We start from the raw sequence: 17,860 nt of genomic DNA, 5'->3' as shown, positions 1-17,860 counted from the left end.
TGTTATTATTCTTATAAAAATAACAAATATTTTTTCCCAAAAGTTTTAAGGCTGAAATGTTGGTGCGCAACAAGAATGACCCAAATCGTAGTCGTACCAGTGAGAGGTGGTGCTGCTGCTGCTCACAGTGAGTAAGGTCTCCACACCAGTAAACATGTCAGACTGTCACTGCAACACCATGGTCCTACACTGCTGAGTCAAGTCGAGGTGAGTCTGATGAAATTAAACTTTATTGATCATTGCAGCAGCAAACAGTAACAGGGTACAGCAGAGAAAAACAAAATGTAATAAAAAAAAACACAAAATGTAAAAGAAGGAGCTGATCGTGAGTGTCGAAAGGTGGGGAGGGTTTTTATTTCATGCGTCTTTGTGTGTGAAAATAAAAGCTTTAAAAATGAAATCTGAGCAGGCAGAAATCAGCTCTCAGCACCATTGATCGGAGATACAGTTCATGTTAAAGCAATGTGTGTGTGTGTGTGTGTGTGTGTGTGTGTGTGTGGGCAGGTTATTCTAGTACAGCTGCTCTGTGTTTAGGTTTTGAAAGGCGCTGACGTCACTTCCTGTCGCTCCCTACAGAATCAGGATCGTAATTTCATCAAAGTTGTATTTGTCAGAATGGGCAAATTCTATTCTGGATTTACGAAGCTGTTTGAACTCACGCTCTTAGCGTGACGTAATACACAATATAATTATCGGTTAAAATCAAGCAATACGAGTAATAAAATAATGATGTCAGTCTGAAAATGTGGTCTTGTTGTTGTGTTATTGGGAGCCAGAATAGAGGGAGTCATGTCCACTGAGTGAGATCATACAGGTCAGCCAGTCTGGTCCCGCTGGTCAGTGTTTACTTATTCAAGTAACACTGGCGGTCCTGGAGAGTGAGTGACCTGACATGGTGCGTTGGTAAATTCAGTCTGACGCTCTACACTAAAATGAGAGCCCTGTTGGTGGAAGAAACGGAGCGTTATATTTCTACATGAATGAACCAACGGTTAAGTTAATCACACATTCACTCTCAAATTCTTAAATGTGCCATATTTAATTTTTTGCGTGTTAGTCGTTTTTTACTTTCTCGGCTGTTGCTTTCTGTGAAGGACTCGGGACGAATTTTCCGGTAAAATCCAAAGGGTGTGATGTTATGCAGGTTACCGAGTGCCTTGACTCTCTTCAGCTCTTGCTAACACTGCACAATAGTAGCTAACGTTAGATAAGAAATGGAGTCCGCTAACATGCCGGTAAATGAACGACCTCCACCGACCACAACACAGAGTCCACACATGCTGTTTCTGTTATATTTTGCGGCAGAGGTCCAGTGAGACGGACCTTCATTTAGTCCTGGGGTTTGCACCATCTAAACTCAAGATGCTACAGCTCGACTCAGTCACCCAGCCATGCTAGCTCGCTAATTCTTGTCTTATTTGTGGTCTGATAAATATTCAATTAATCAAATTCAGTGCAAAAAATGCAAGCGTAAACACTGACATGTAAAATACTTTGTGATATTGTGATTTTAGCTGGCTAACATTAGCTAACGTTAGCTTGCTTGCTAATGTGGACAAATTGCTAGCTAGCTAACATAGCAAAATACTCCTGGCTAGCTGGTTTGCGAATTACTTTATTAGCTAATGTTACTATTAGCTAGAAACAAGCTTAGTGAAACCTGGGCTAAAGTTAGACAGCTAGCTCTGAAGCTATGCTGCATGGATCTGCGGTTGGTTGGTTGGTTGCTAACGTTAGCTGATAAAGTAATTTGCAAACAGTCAGCTGGTTAGAATCACAGAAATACAGGAACATTATTAAACACACTAAACGTGTGATTGTAATTTATTTGGCAGCACTAACATAAGTCAGGCTCTTGTCCGTCACGTCACTGTTTTGGCCGATGCTTTGGCGCTTGCTCACTGCTACGGAGTGCGAGCGTGAGCAACAGGATGCTGACTGCAGTTCACTTACAGCCAACGGTGTCATCAGTAACAAGGCTTCTCTGAAAGTTGCATTCAGAACGTTTACATATTGTAGTAAACTTCCGTAAAACTTGGCGTAGCCCGGGCTGTTTTTTGCTTAAGTCACTGAAATCAACAGGCCTCTAATTGAGACAGGCCTTTATTTGTCAAAATGTGTAGCCACACGGGGCTAGTAAAAGGGACTTATTGAAGTTTTACGGTACACAGCATTTATCCTTTATGTGTAATTACTTAAAATGTTCCTTTTGGATTTTAAACTCTACGGAATATTAAGATCCTGCAGTTTAAAGTGTTTCTGACAAATATTTTGCATCTGTATCTTTAAATTATTTAATTTATTTTAACATGTAAGTAACAAAAATCCATCTTTATATATTGATCGTTAATAACGTGGCATGTATTTATGTTTTAAGGTAACATGTCATTAATGAAAAGCTTTATATTTTTGTCGGCAACAAAAAACATTCGTAGACGTTTGCTACTTTTTCGTTGTTTTCCATTGACAGGTTTTTTCCCCATTTCACACAAACTGATGAAACATTCAGAATAAAGTCGGTGAGTGAACAGGAGAAGTTATGTAGTTTTCGACACCACAGAGGAAGTCTGTTCTTCAGCGTGTTTGTCAAACGTGTGGCCGACTGAACGTGCAGAAAGGTGTTTGCTGCCCTCTACAGGACAACATGTATAATCTGACATCAAATCCAGAGCATCAGTTAATAAAGTGTGTGCACAAATTAGCTTCAGTTTCCGTAAAATTATAAACAAAACTGATTAAACTATGTATTTTATACACTTATGTTTAACGCTTTAAAAGTTCAGATTCTCTGACCCTGCCCAGGTGAACAGGAAGTGACATGACGCCTGCTGGATCAGGTGGTCGTTGTGATAAAATAACCCTGGACTGAAGCTGCAGAGTGGTGCATGTTGAAAAATAAACGCTTAAATATTCTAAAATGACTCTTTTTTTTTCTGTCTCGGCAAAAACTACATATAGTGCAACTTTAAATTAAGACATTTGTGGACTCTTGGGAGCCTCATGTTGTTATGTGTAAACACAAATACATTATTATCAATATACAACACAAATATTAGAAATATCTTCACCGTCCTCCAGAAACCTCGAACTCCAAACCCCCCCGTAAAGTCAGCAGAGGAGTGATTTAAGTTAACTCAACGTGAAACTGATTTCAAATCGAAAATTCCAAATGACAGAAATTCAATAGTTCCAGCTTCTTAAATGTGAGTCTCAGTCCTGTGACAAGGCCCAAAACTAACCGATTAATCCGTAGATTACCTTTTTGTTTAATCATCTGAACTACAAAACATCCAACCAATATTAATTATTATTAAATTTACAATAATGTAAAACCAAAGAAAGCAACAAATCGGCACGTTTGACAACCTGGAAATATCACGCTTTGGCAGTTTTGCTTAAGAAATTATTTAAAAGTAGGAAGATGTGGCCCTAAAATAACATCACAATATTTCAGGGTATTTTTGCGTTAATATTCTTCACAATATGAGAAATTACTAAAAAAGAATTTTATTGTTAATTAAAGAACATCAGATTGCAACAAAATAAGTGATATAGTTTTACATGTCAATCCAACCCAGTCTCACTTCTAAGTTGTCGAAATCTGGCACTTGGGCAGTGACTTGCGGTGCCAGACACCTACGAAAAAAGCCATCCTTTAATGTTGGCGTGTGTTGGCTGTCATAGTTTAGTGGCGCTCGGCGGCATCAGGGGGAAACACGGCGGGACAAGAGCAAAAGTTAAAGGGCCAGTGTGTAAAATGGGTTGAAAACAGTGACATCAGTGGTCAAATTCTAGATTGCAGGGCTCACTCGCTCACCCCTCCCGTCGGGTAAATGACAGTGGCCTTGTAGGGACAAAAAGCCTTGCGCATGAGTTTTTCAGGAGTAGGTCTATCTAGCGACGAGGTGAATGTTTATTTAGAAATCTAAACCATGTTACGATATTGTAATGAATCCCTCGAGCAGGAGACCAGAGGAGCATTCGGAAAAAAGGCCCGTTTATTTGAGCACTCCAAAAACTCCGGTAACACTCCAGGGGGTAAAAGACTCCGTCCCAAACTCTGACTCTTCTAGCGTAACACACACACTCCATACACACATACTTATTTACAGTACCTAGCGGGGACCCCCTCCCCTCTCTGCTCCGCCAATCTCCAGCCCGCACACTGACTGACAGCGTAGCCTGTAAACAGAGCTCAGCTGTTTATTTAGCCTAGCAATATCTCCGGACTATAGTAGCTGCAATGGACGACTTTGAACGCGATTTTGAAGAGTTTCTTGTAGCGGACACAGACCCAGAGCCATACCTGTTTGAGCCGGAGCATACAGATGAGGAACTCCATGTGTTTGATGCTGAGCGGGCAAGAAGAGAGGCTGAATGCACAGAATGGGATTCGGTGCTACTGCTGCCATCGTTGGGGAGATATATCATCAGGAGGAAAAGCGCCGCAGAGAGTGCATCACAAGGAGTGAAGTTGCGTCTTCTTTTCTTCGCAGATGACAGTTCGGGTTCATTCTCTCCTGTTGCGTGGTAAGTGTGGTCCATTCGCAAACTTTATAACTAAAAAAACTTTTCACTACTCTCTATCGACGAACTACTGACACTCTCTGCTGTTTCTTCCTCCTTCTTCCTTCCTTCCGCTGTCTTCGTTGGTTCATTTATACACGCGAAACGTGTTCTCTGGCTGGCTGGATTGTCCACTTGGTCTGCCGTACATACATGGCGGCGCAAGATGGCGACCTCTCTAAAGCAAGGCCCTTGCTATATATATATATATAAAAGCATAATTATAAGGCTACGAAAACCAAACGAATTTTATTTTATAGTGATTATACACTTATATAAACATATTAATGGGTAGAATATTCAGATTCAGATTCAGATTGACAATAAACCATGCCAAATATTACACACTGGCCCTTTAAGGCCAACTTTACTTGTTACAACTTGTTGACGTTCTGGGGCGCCGTGTCAAGTTCTGCCTGTTACATGCATCATCTTCTTTCAAAGTACACTTCCTGTTTTCACAGAAAATTTAACATTTACATACAGTCTCTTTCAAAATAAAAGCACTACGTTTGTACAACACAAAAAATTATGTTTTTTTCCTTCAACAACAAAAACACGTGGTTAGGTTTTGGAAAAAACAACAGGGTTTGGTTTTAGAATCTTACGGGACGTGAACACCGCTCTCTCAGGTGAAAGTCGGTGTTTGTTGGACCCATCCACCACCGCTCCCGCCCCAGTTGGACTGTCACCACCTTCACATTAGTCCTTGTTCTGCTGTGTTTCCCCCCGACGCTCCCAGGCACTGTTAAACTGTAACAGCAACCAGCTGCATATCATGCCAACGTTAAAGGTCTTTTTTCATCTGTGTCTGACGCCGCAAGTCACTGCCCAAGCATCAGATTTCAACAAGTTCGCAGTGAGACCGGGTTGAATTATAAGACGTTCCTGGGCACAGTGAAGGCAGGACTTCATGAGCAGCACCCATCCAAGAGGAAGCTGCAAAAACCGTGGATACAGCGCCAAAAAACATGCAAACATGGCGAGGCAAAATGCCAAGCTGACAGTTTTCTGCATAGTCTACCTTGAAGTTCACCTCTTGAGTAAATGTACCGAGTTATATTTTAATACCCCCAGAATCTAAAAATAGATTACATACATTTCTAAATATAATGGAAACAGGTGACATCATCTCACCCTCCTGGCTGCAGTGATTTTCTCCACAATAAAACATCAGGATCAATAAATGATTCTTCAACCGAAGCGTCTCGTGCTTTTAAATGTGCAACGGGAGGATCTTCAAAGTGCAGGGTTTCTGAAGGACAGGAGCGACAGGCAATAAATATGTCACACGGTTAAATAGCTAAGAGTTCAGTGGTTATATGACGGGCTAAAAGCAGGCAGGAATGCAGCAGAAATCACGAGCATGATGCAAAAGTCGAATAAATTGAAAACGTTCCTTATCTGTGTGTTTTCAGTGCATTGAGCATATAACAGTATCTGATTGACATTCTCATACATAGTGTTGAGTGACAGTACCTCGGATACATTACAGAGCTTTACATCCATCACTTTAAAAGTCCACACGATGGATAGAGGAGGAGAGGAGGGGAGGAGAGAAGACAAGGAGAGGGGACATAAGAAAAGGAGAAGAAATAAAGAGAGGAGAGGAGACAAGAGGTGTTTTTTATTACGCTAACTCACGCTTCCTCGCGTCCTCTCTCCTCCTGTGACTCTGACATTGTTTCCCCCTCCGCCAGAAACGCACCTCGAGGAGACAAGGAGAGAGGAGGCTCTTGGAAGAGCTTAGAGCGAGGAAACACGGGTGTATCCTACGCATCTCTCTCTCACATCCTCACTGGGAGGTTAGACTTGAGGAGGAGATGCAAGTAAGGAATCGAGGAGACATGTTAGCATAAAGAAAAGCACCCGAGGAGAGGATGGGTGGGAGGAGAGAGAAGGAGATGAGGAGAAGAGGGGGAGAGGAGAGGAGAGGAGAGGAGAGGAGAGGAGACAAAGGAAAACAGCATTTACAAAGAAGTTGTCAGACCAAGGTAACTGAGGAAAGAGTGTTTGGTGGAGGAAGACGAGTAGGAGGAGGAGGAGGAGGAGGAGGAGGGGGAGGGGGAGGAGGAGGATGAGGAGGATGAAGGAGAGCGTGGTTTCAGAGAAATGAGTGTGGTGATAGGGAGGAGAGGAGACAGATCCCTCCATCCTGCCCGGTCAGAGAGCGAAGGATGAAGAGGAGGAAGGGAGGAGGGTGCAGCAGTGTGTGTGTTCGGCGGTGTGTGCAGCCGCTGAACGTGTTTGTTTGAGCGCTGATTGTCTCCGAGCACGTATGACCGGTGTGTGTGCACGTCGCCGGGATGTTTGACCTTGCAGTGGAGGCGCAGACTGTCCCGCCGCTTGGCGCTGTACGGGCAAAGGTCGCAGGTGAACGGGCGCTCCCCCGTGTGCACGCGCACATGCTCCACCAGCTTGTTGGCTGTCCGCGTCAGGTGGCCGCACCGGTCGCACCGGTACTGGTTGCCTTGGCGATGACCCTGGAAGTGAACCAGCAGCTCCTGTTGCCCTGGAAACGACCTCTGGCAGATGCGGCAGCGATGCTCAGAGGTGCTATTTTCCGGCTGGGTTGCCATGGCAACTGACGGAGTGCTGCTGGAGGCGGCGGCAGGAGGGGTGACGGGGCATCTGGGAGTCAGGAGGTGAAGGGAAGGGTTAATGGTGCGCACACACACACACACACACACACACTCGTGAAGTGTGCACACAGACATTTAATATCAAACCAAGATGTAAACCACACACACACACACACACACTCCACAGCGCTGTACCTGTACATCACACTTCACTCCACCAACACTAAATATTCCCTGATGTACTGATCAATTGATCAAATGCTGATATTGGGAATCTGCAAATTCTATCTATCCACATGTCGACTGAATACACAGCTGAGGCTGGTATTTGAATATTATGAAAATAAAGTTGTAATATTTGAAGATTAAATTCAGAAATTCACAAGGAAATATTTTCAGAAGAAGTCATAAATCTTTGAGAAATAAATTGTTAATATTTTTAATGAAAAGTCAGAATAATTAAAGAATAAAGTTTAAAAAAATTACAAGAAAAAAAATCTTATTTTGCAGGAGCTACAAACATAATATTATGAGAATGAATTTGTACTGACAAGAAACAAAGGTCTTAATATTTTCAGGAACAAAGGTGTGAAATTTTGACAAAGTTTTGATATTTTAAGAATAAAGTAAAAACAGATATTCACAAGAAAATAGTTGTAATAATTTCAATAAAAAGTCACAATAGTCTTAAAGCATTAAAATTTAAACTTTAAGTTATTATGATTGAGTTGTTATATTTCAAGGATGAAGTCAAATATTCATAAACACATTTCAGGAGAAAAGCCATAATATTTTGAGGAATAAGTCCCAAAAAAGAGACTAAAGTCAAAAATTCAACAAGAAATCTACCCAAGCTAAAAATGCAATGCTTTGGGAATAAATTTGTATTTTTGTCAAAAACACCTCGGAATATTTTGACAATAAAGTGGTAATATGTAATGTGAAGGTTCAAGTAAAAACAAAAGTTGTAATGTTTTTAGAAATATGTCATGATATTTTGAGGGAAAAGTCATAAAATGTTAAAAACACGTAATATTTTTTAAGGAAAAAGTCAAAATAATTAGAGAATTAAGTAAAAAATGCACAAGAAAAAAAAATCAAATTTTTCACAAATTAAAAATGTAATGTTATGAGAACAAAGCTGTACTGTCGAGAAAGAAGTCTCGATATTATGGAAAACAAAAGTCTTAATGATAAAGTGGTAATACGATGCATAAAGGCTAAAGTCAAAAATAGCTGCGATATTTCAAGGATAAAGTCGTAATAATTTGAGACGAAGGTCAAACCTTTTGAGGAAATGTAATAACATTTTGAGAACAAAATTATAATATTTTAGACTGAAGACAAAAATTAGGAAAAAGGTCATTAATATTTTGTGTAAAAGTAATAAAATTTGAAAAATACATTCAAAAATTCACAAGAAAAAATGTCCCAACATTTTCAGTAAAAAAGTAAATATAGTTTACGGAAAAGCCTTAAAATTTTGAGGAAATGTAATATTTTATGGGAAATGTTATATTTTGAGGAAAAGTCTTAAAGTTTTGATAGTTATGCTGCAATATTTTAAATTTAAAGTCAAATATTCATGCGCACTTTTTCAGAGAAAAGCTGTAATATTTTGACGAACAAATTAGAAACTACAGACAAAAATTCACAAGAAAAAAAAAAGTATTCTTCACAGGCTACAAATGTAATGTCATGAGAAAAAAAGTTGTATTTTTTAGAAAAAATATCATTAATTTTATAGGAAAAAAGAGAACTTTTGACAATAATGCTGTAATACGTAAAATGGAGATTAAAATAAATATTTGCATGGATAAAGTAATATTAGTTACAGAAAAATAAAATTGTAGTATTTGAAAAATACATTCAAAAATTCTCAAAATAAATCCCAATATTTTCAGGGGGAAAAAACAGAATATTTTAAGAAAAATTCATAAAACTTTAAGAATAAAATTGAAATATGTTGTGGATGAAATTCAAAATTCACAGGAATATTTTAAGAGAAAAGCCATAATTGAGACTAAAAATTAGCAAGACATAAAATCTGTAAAAATTGTAATATTTTCAGAACAAAGTCATAATATCATGACAGTAAGGTCAGAGTATTACAACTCATTGGTTACGGCTTTTTTAAAAAACCAAACTAAATTCTCATTAAAAACATTTAATTTACCAGTAAAACATAAACATCTGCCTTTATATCATTATCAGATATTCTAACTCTTAAATATCAACACCTCTGTCAGCTGAGCACACACACGCACGCGCGCGCGCGTGCACACACACACACACACACACACACACACTTAAAGTCAGCCCACCTGATCTCTCCATTGGCTCCTGTGGTCCCCTGTATGTGCGTGTTGGCGTGAGCCCTCATCTCTGCCTCCTGATTGGTCGAGTGGTCGCACACGCAGCAGTGCAGCGAGAAGGAGCTGTGCTCCCATTGGCGGTGCTCAGTCATGTGACTCTGGAAAAGGGTGCGCCCGTCCGTCTCAAAGCCGCACACATGACACCTGGAGGGGCAGGTGTAGGTGTGTGTTACAGTCGCCATGGTAACCATTATTTGAAATCTGTTCTACTGGTAATAAATACAACGACCTTGTTGTGCGCCGACGGCTGACGACACAGTCTTCACTGATCAGTAAACAAAACAGCTGCTGGCTGTGTCAGTCTCAACGTCTCACTCTGCTGATGAACTGTGCCTCTACGTAAACTACGAGCCCTGCAACACTGCACACATTTCTGTTGTGTCTGAGCTGCTGTTGTTTGTTTGTTTATGCTATTTAATTGCTTTGTTTACAATAACCACAGACAGGACAGAAACATTTTTAATGCTGCGCTGGTGGATAAAATGAAGTCACATTCAATATCTAGACGCATGGTATGTCAGTTCTGCTGCCAGAGATCCCTCGATCAAAACAATAACTGAAGACGGTCTTTGATGATGTCATGAAGTAGCATGGCATCATGGGAGTTGCTGTCTTCACTCGTAAACAACCACCCATGACAATCTATGTGTCATGATTTATGCAGGTATGTTCAGGGCTTAAAGTTTGAGTCACGTTACGTTGAGTCATGATTCTAACTAAACAGCTCCGAGTAGAGGTCTTTGGGCCAACGATAAAAGGCGTCCTTTAACGTTGTGTTAAGTCACACAGCAACACAATAACGTTGTTGTGACATCACCGGACACGTTGCAAAAGTATTAAGTAAGTACGTTTCCAGCAAACATTTTCAGTATGGTGCGTTTGGAACCAACAGTACCAGGTCTCTGTGCTAGGTACCCCAACAGAGGGGGGACCAAACATGGGGACGGTACGGAACGGTTCCATTGATACCATCCACAACTTTTCACAGTGGGAACAGAAAAAGCGTACTAAACTGAACCGTACTGCTCGGTGGAAAAGGAAAGGGGCTATTGATGGTTTAAGGGTTAAAGTCACAGTCTAAGAGACTCCAGGATCTTAACAAGGATCCTCTCAAGTACAGTTGTGGGTGTGTTACCTGTAGAAGTAAGGGCAACCTGTGGTCTGATCTCTGCTGAGGCTGGTTTTGGTTTCTGTAAGAACAAAAGAAAAGAGAGTGTTTTATTCTGCTGAGCGACTCATGAAATAAATCTTCTGCTGCCATATTTTTCCTTTCTTTCCTGTGTACTCCAAAATCTACTAATGATGCGTCCCTGTGGAAGTTATTATTGGTAGACTCCTCTGTGACTGTGGACTGTTTAGTCAATTCACTTCAGTATCATCTTTATTATAAACCCAAAGGGCAATCTGGTGGCAGCATAAATCCATAACACAGATAAAACACAGCACACTGAAAGACAATCATTAAAAAGCAATAATAATAACAATAAGGCTGCATTAAAAAACACTGCAGGCAAACTAGACAAACAAATTCCCCCAAAGTGTTTATTTAATAATGTCGGTGCAGTTTGTATGGAAGTGTTCGTGCTGGCTGAAACTCATCTGACGGAGCCTGAAGCAGCTACCTGAAGGAGGAAACTGAAATCAGATTAAAGACGGTGTTTTCCCCAACAGGATATTTAGGGGACAGCCAGCCCTGCTTGCTTTTTTATGATAAATACATATCTAGATATTAAGAAACAAACTTGACATTTTAGTTAACATAATGTCTCGTAATCATGTATCGTTCAAGTATTGTGTTCCTTGATTTTGTGGTGTTTGATTGAACAACATCTGACGAAAAAGCCAAAGCTGTCAAAAATAAGATCAAACACCATCCAAGGTGATGCAGAAACATCCAGCCCAGTCGCAAGAAGAAAATGCTGGCATTGTACGTTGCTGCAAACCACTGATACGTTACATTTGCACGTTTCATACGTATCATAACAACGTTTCTAAAGTGACGAAGAACATAAGCCGAGGGGACGGCGACCAACAAACAACAGAACCGGTCGTGTTTTCATCAATTTTTGCCAACAAATGTTGGTGTGTTTTTATCAACCCATAACCAAGTGGTTCTTGTTGCCTGACCTAACAAAAACAAAAACAAAAACACCACAGCATTGCTAAAATGTCAAATTTCAACATCAAATTTCAACGTATCCACTACATGATAACATGCAAATGTAGTGTTTAACATAAATGTCTTGAAACACAAGAGGCCTTTCCTTTTAGTCTGGCGCTACACTGACTTGTGAGCTTTAGCGCAGAATTTCAAAGCACTATTCATTTTATTTTCAGCCAGCTAGCCACACTAACACTGTGCCCACGTTCTGGTCTCCACCGGTTAGCTAACATTAGCCTTGGTTGCTTTACACTGCACACTACCCGGGGTCGGTTGGGAGCTAACTAGCGTAATGTTGTATTCACACTGGGTGTGAGTGAATTCCATGTAAAGTCAACGTGAAGATTCATTCATCCATTCATGCTTGGTGGTGCGATGCACGTGACGCGAATAAAGCGAAATACGCAAATTAAGTGTCGCGAATGAAGCCAGTAGCATGATTTTGCATCATCCGCTTATTCACAAGGGTTGAAAAATCGCCACAGATTTGCGCCACCATAGCCAATCAGCATTGAGATCCTCAGAGAATGTATGACGCTGAGGACGTACCGGCGACAGCTCATTCATTGATTCAGCAATTTCACGCACATATGACGCAATTATTCCCGCATATTAAGCAAGTCAACGCAAAATATTCAAGTGTTCAAACTCCGACCCATGAAGGTGGGATACCTTTGCTTTGATAACACTGCGTCAGCCCTCCATTCTCCCCCCACCTCACCCGCATGGGTAAGTGGCTTCATTTTTAGCCACAAAACCCCTTTCGCATTGTTAACTAAGGTTACCTTATGCTAACATACAGCTAACAACATAGTTAGTTGATGCTAAAGGGGTTTTACAGCTCAAAATTAAGATTAGAGGGTGTGCTCACTGTTTCCATGGTAACAGCATGCTACCTTTATGGGTCACGAAAGCGTTACCAGCATTGATTGCCAAATGACCAGCACCCCTAGCTACCTCCCACTTGACCCTGATGGTGCTCAGTGCAGAGTGGCCATAGCTGGCTAACCAGCGTAGCATGAATACCTCATTAGCTTTGCTCTTAATGTGTTACAGCATAGAGCTACTATTAAACTGAAGAGTAGCAAAATTAACCTGTAGACTGACATCCATGACCGGTCAAAACTATTCTCGATGCTTGACCGATTAACACTTAACTGTTAACTGCTGACATCCCCTCTGCAAACTAAACTGAGCGTGGCGTTAGTTCAGGCAGGACACGGTGTCAAGCTCAGCTCACATCCCAGCTACATCAGCTGATTTCAAAGAGCCCAATCACCTGATGGAGCAGCTGATTGATGGAAGGGAGTCAGCTGATAGATCACATGATTCCTTTCTTGGCGAATCCCATTCAGGGAGCCCTATCTAAACTGCTCTGGCCTGGCCCTTCTTCTGCAAGCTGCTTTGCAACCTGCCTCCACCTCAGCTCCTCCTTTTCATGCTGTGTCTGACTTATCAATGTCATTTCTGTTTGTCATTGATGCTGCTCTGTTCTGTTCCTGGGGTTCTTTGCTGCTGCTCTCCCTGCCTTAGGCTTTCCATGTAGGCGCATGGAAGGGCAGAGAGGTTTGCTCTCTCACCCTCTCTCACCACCCACATGCTGTGTTTGTTGTGCCGTCAAATTCATGCTGTCGTGCTGACCAGCACACACACATACCTGAGCACCTATTTTTTTTAAGGCGCGACGGGCTGCAGCCTGAGATAAACATTCAGTTCAACTTTTGGAACACAACAGCGCGCGCTGCATGTCATGCATTCTCGGAACCCATCGGCTGTATTCGGCGTCTGACTTCCGGCAGACGGCGATACAGCCTCTGGGGGCAGACCCCGGATTTTTTGGCATTCCGGTTTGATTTGGGCGGACCATGCTGAACCATTGCGATGGATTCAGAGTTTGTAGTGACGCCAATTATGTTCCGCCTCGTTAGTTCACCGCACGGACCGTTTAACCTGGCAACAACTGCAGCCGGCTCAAACGTGATTGGTCAATATCACACGGACTACAAACAGCCTACAAGCGGAAACCAGGGCTCTTCTGCTCTTCTTCCAGAGGCAAGATCTCCGGGGTTTGCCTACAGACTCTACATTCACTGAATGTGGAGTCTGTATATAGAGTCATGTGACGAGGACCAACCAGTCACAACTGACAGATACCTTTCCCTTCATCCATAAATACCAGTCTGTGCAGGGCTGCCAGAGCTTTACATCTGTGCCACGGATGATAGGCCTACACACTTGCAAACAGCGCCTGGAAGAAGATCAGCTCTGCACTCAGGATTTCAGGCAAACGGGCTATGATACGGTGCTTGTTAAGGTTGCTTAGCAACCTCAGACACGCCTGCCACCACGCTCTTGAAAGCTGGCACAGAAAAGGCAAAAAAGTAGCGTCCAGCGCCCGACCTTGTGTCTTCCAGGTGGTTAAAGACGCAGTATGTGAACAGCCCCTTAGGCTTTCAACGTAAGAATTCAGATGGGTGGAGAGGTGTCCATGTAGGCACATGGAAGGGCAGAGAGGTGTGCTCTTTTTGTCTTAGGCTTTCTGCGTAGGCCTAAGAAAGGCAGAGAGGCACCAGACAGAGCCATAGCACCAAATATAATACTGCAAATGGAAAGAAGTTTTCTTTGACTCAGGTGTTCCTGACTGAGCTAAAGTCATTATTAAATGTAGTGCAGTTAAAAGTAAAATATTTGCCTCTGATATGGAGGAGAAGTATAACGTAGTGGTGAATGAAAACACACTCAAGTACTTCAACTTGGACTACAGCACAGGACTTGAGTAAATGTACTTAGTTACTTTCCCCCACTGGGATTTAACACTACCCCCAAATAAAATTAATCATTGATTGTTAATGTAAATGATGGGTTATTGATCGTATACTAACTGAGTGCACCCTGATGAAGTTTAATGCTGAAGTTATCTTGTTTTAAAAAGGCAGCTCTTCAAACAGCAGCATGACATCATATCCTGCTACTCATGGTTAACGTAATGCTTTAATCCCTCCACTCTGACTGACCGTGTCATTCTTCATTACCGCACATTACGCTAAGGTTGGCAAGCAAACACGTCAATGCTAACCACTGACTCAGAGGATGATTGAAAAACACACTCCCATGGGACGGTGATCAACATTCAAAGATCTACGCCTCCTCAAGCAAAACACGAGCAGCCTCCTCTCGCTCTGTATCATCATCATCATCTGAGCACTGTGATGGTGTCGGAGTAAATGTGCAACATCTACTGCAACTCTGTGTGTGTGTGTGTGTGTGTGTGAGCAGTATATTACCATGTGGAGGCTGCTGGGGGCTCAGAAGAGGGGAGGAGCGGAGTGGGTCCACATTCACCTTCAAAACAGGACTGTAGAAAAGGGCAACACACACACACACACACACACACACACAAATAAGGTGCTTCTCAAAGTCAAGGAGGATTCTGAAACGACCGCATTTCAAAGATGTTACGACACTGAAACCTGCTGACGGACTGTGCCGATATCCAGGATCTTATGAATTCTACCAAGGACCAGAGAGTTTATCCTCAGCGCTCTTAAAGCACCCGCAGTCCTACACAAACGATGCATCGGTGCTGTCCCCGGATTTAGAAACAAGGAGAATAAGATCGTAAACTTTCAGTCATGTCACTTCGGCAGACCACAAGAATCTGTGTCTGAACACGTATGGACAATGGAAATGGACAATCCCAGTCCAGCCGGCTGTGGGAAATGTTGGCATCGTACATTCTGCAAACCGATAATATGTTACATTTGCACGTTTCATACGAATTATATCGGCGTTTCTAAAGTGGAAGTATATGCGCTGACTTTGTCATCTAGAGGTGGAGGGGATGGCGGATGGCAGTGTCACCTGGTAGAGATGCACGCCAAGCTGCAGACACACAACAAAACCTGTTGTGTTTTAGCAAGCTTTGGTTTCTAGCCACCAAATGTGAGTGTTTTTTTAGCTACCCATGGCTGTGTTTCCTGCCTGGATAGTGCCATGAAAAACAGTTGCTTTTTACAGAGTCATTGCTGCATCCCCGGCAGTTTTTCAGTCCCATGACATGAATCGTTTCCAAACCATAACCAAGTGGTTTTCGTGCCTGAACCTAACCACATGGCGCTGTGCTGCTGCCAGAGGAGCCGCTGACTGAGTTCCCTCTGAGCGGTGAGTCGCTAAAAGAGTCTGAGAAGTCCGGGGCTGTTAACAAAACATTCAGGACGCCACAGTTTATTCCACACTACTGAAGCTGCTCCTCTTTTTGGAGCCACCACGAGTCGCTAATCACTTAAGGCCCGTTTCCACCGCAGGAACTTTGGAACTTAATTTTACGAGGCTGGGGCCTTTGGTGCGTGTCTCCGGACAGAGTTCTGGAACTTTTACAGGGGCTAAACAAGTCCCTGCCTCGGAGTAGGTACTCAGAACGGCCCCGAAAAACTCCTGGGTGGGGCTTGGGGATTACTTGGTGCCAATTGGGTATACTCAAGGCGGGATGTGACGTCAACAGAAAGCGACAAAATAGCCGGCATTTTTAAAACTCAGCAGACTCTCTTTCATAGCTTCCACCGCCATGTAAACGAAGAGACACGCCAGAAACCCAGCAACCACCTCAGCTCTTTTCATGTTGATAATCGTCTTTCTTATGTCTGCTTTATTCTTCGTACTTGTGCTTCTTCTTCTTTGTTTGTTTCTTTGCCGCGTCGCCCCGGGTCAAAATGGTCGCGCAACGATTACATCACATCCAGAGCCCGGTAACTTTACAGGAACCCTCCTCCTACTCCGCCCTCTCAGTGGAGACATGGCAGTTGAGAGGGCCAAGCGAGAGGATGTTCCTGTAAAGTTCCTTTCCCCCAAATAGTCAACGAGTCCAAATATTGCGTGTGTCACAATATACATTTTTCATATGGTATTAAAAAATACACTGGTATTGTTATGAACGAGATGACATGGGAGTTATCTTACATGTAGTCTGTTGACTATGTGTTAGCCAGCTAGCTAAGCTTGTTTCATGTATGAACCAATAAGATTTTTGTTTGTAGGGCATTCCATTGGCTAAACCGGTCATTGATGATTTCCACAACTTCAAAAGAATCCATCGTACGGCTAGGGGAAAAGATCAGTACAGCACAGTATCGCGATATTTTTGTGTGGTAATACCGTATCGTCACACAGCGGCAAGAATTGATTTTGTTATTATACAAATTATCAACATTAAGTTCGCCTACTAGAAAAAGAGAATCAATAGTTTTTTAGTCCACGAAATACGTTTTTTTGGCTGGAAAAAAAATGGCTGAAGTGGGGACGTAATTACAGCTGAAAAAAGTGATAAAACACAATATATTTTATCGTAATACTCAGCATATCACAACATATTTAAAATCGCACAAATATTGTATCGTGACTTAAGTATCGTGATAATATTGTATCGTAGATCTACTGGTGATTCCCAGCCCTACCTCATCGGAGCCCCCAATGACACCAAGTTCGGATGCGACAACGTCACAGGTTGTCCCATCTCTGTGTTCCGCAGAGGCATGGCTATCGAAAACTAATATAGGTATGGCGATACGGTGATTTAATTCGGTCTAACTTTCGCAATTACATGCTTCTTGTAATTATAACAGCAACTTTTTTTTTTTTTAATTCTTTTTTCAGCCAAAGAGGGCAAATAGGTTGTTGCTTGGACAACTTTAGTCCAGCCTTGTGCACTTCCTTGCTACCAAAGGAGGCGTCCTTGACTTTGAGAATCACTCATATTGTCAAAACAAAGCAGGTCAGAGGTCAAAGGTGTCCACATGACATCACTGATTGGTGACTGTGGGTGTAATGTTACCTGCTTCTGATGGGCGGGGTCGTCCTCTCCACCAGACGACTGTTGGATTTACTGACTCTCTCTGCAGAGACACAGATCAGAGTTCATCAACTGCAACCGCAGCTCAGAGAAGTCATAAATGTAGTGGATTAAAAAGTAACGTGAAATGGGAATATTCAAGTAGGGCGCAAAAATAAATATATATACTGAGATGTAAACAGGTTGTAAATTGTATGTACAGTATCATTAAGTATTAGCACAACTAATTTAAGGCAAAAATTGTCTTTGAGTTCTTTTAACGGAGCAGTAACAGTTTTAGTCCCTGTAAATTTAAATTTATTCTGCGTATGAATCTGTTAGGGAATAATGT

The 17,860-nt window shown here is 42.0% G+C and overlaps 1 protein-coding gene across 4 annotated transcripts in view; it reads right to left on the bottom strand.

Moving 5' to 3' along the window:
* Positions 1-210: 210 nt before the first annotated feature.
* LOC117245832 (uncharacterized) overlaps positions 211-17,860 on the bottom strand; it is a 28,412-nt gene continuing 10,762 nt past the window's right edge. For all 4 annotated transcript variants that reach the window (XM_033609389.2, XM_033609390.2, XM_033609392.2 and 1 more), the window contains 5 exons: positions 17,512-17,572; positions 14,969-15,039; positions 10,659-10,713; positions 9,473-9,667; positions 211-7,197 (listed from right to left, as the gene is read on the bottom strand). In XM_033609389.2, the coding sequence (XP_033465280.1) occupies positions 6,537-7,197; positions 9,473-9,667; positions 10,659-10,713; positions 14,969-15,039; positions 17,512-17,572 (1,043 nt within the window). In that variant the 3' untranslated portion in view covers positions 211-6,536. The remainder of the gene's footprint in view (positions 7,198-9,472; positions 9,668-10,658; positions 10,714-14,968; positions 15,040-17,511; positions 17,573-17,860) is intronic.

Source organism: Epinephelus lanceolatus, chromosome 22 (assembly GCF_041903045.1).
Source record: "Epinephelus lanceolatus isolate andai-2023 chromosome 22, ASM4190304v1, whole genome shotgun sequence".
NCBI classification, from domain to species: Eukaryota; Metazoa; Chordata; class Actinopteri; order Perciformes; family Serranidae; genus Epinephelus; species Epinephelus lanceolatus.
Note: the sequence above shows the minus strand (reverse complement) of the source record. Positions and strands in the feature narration are given on the sequence as shown.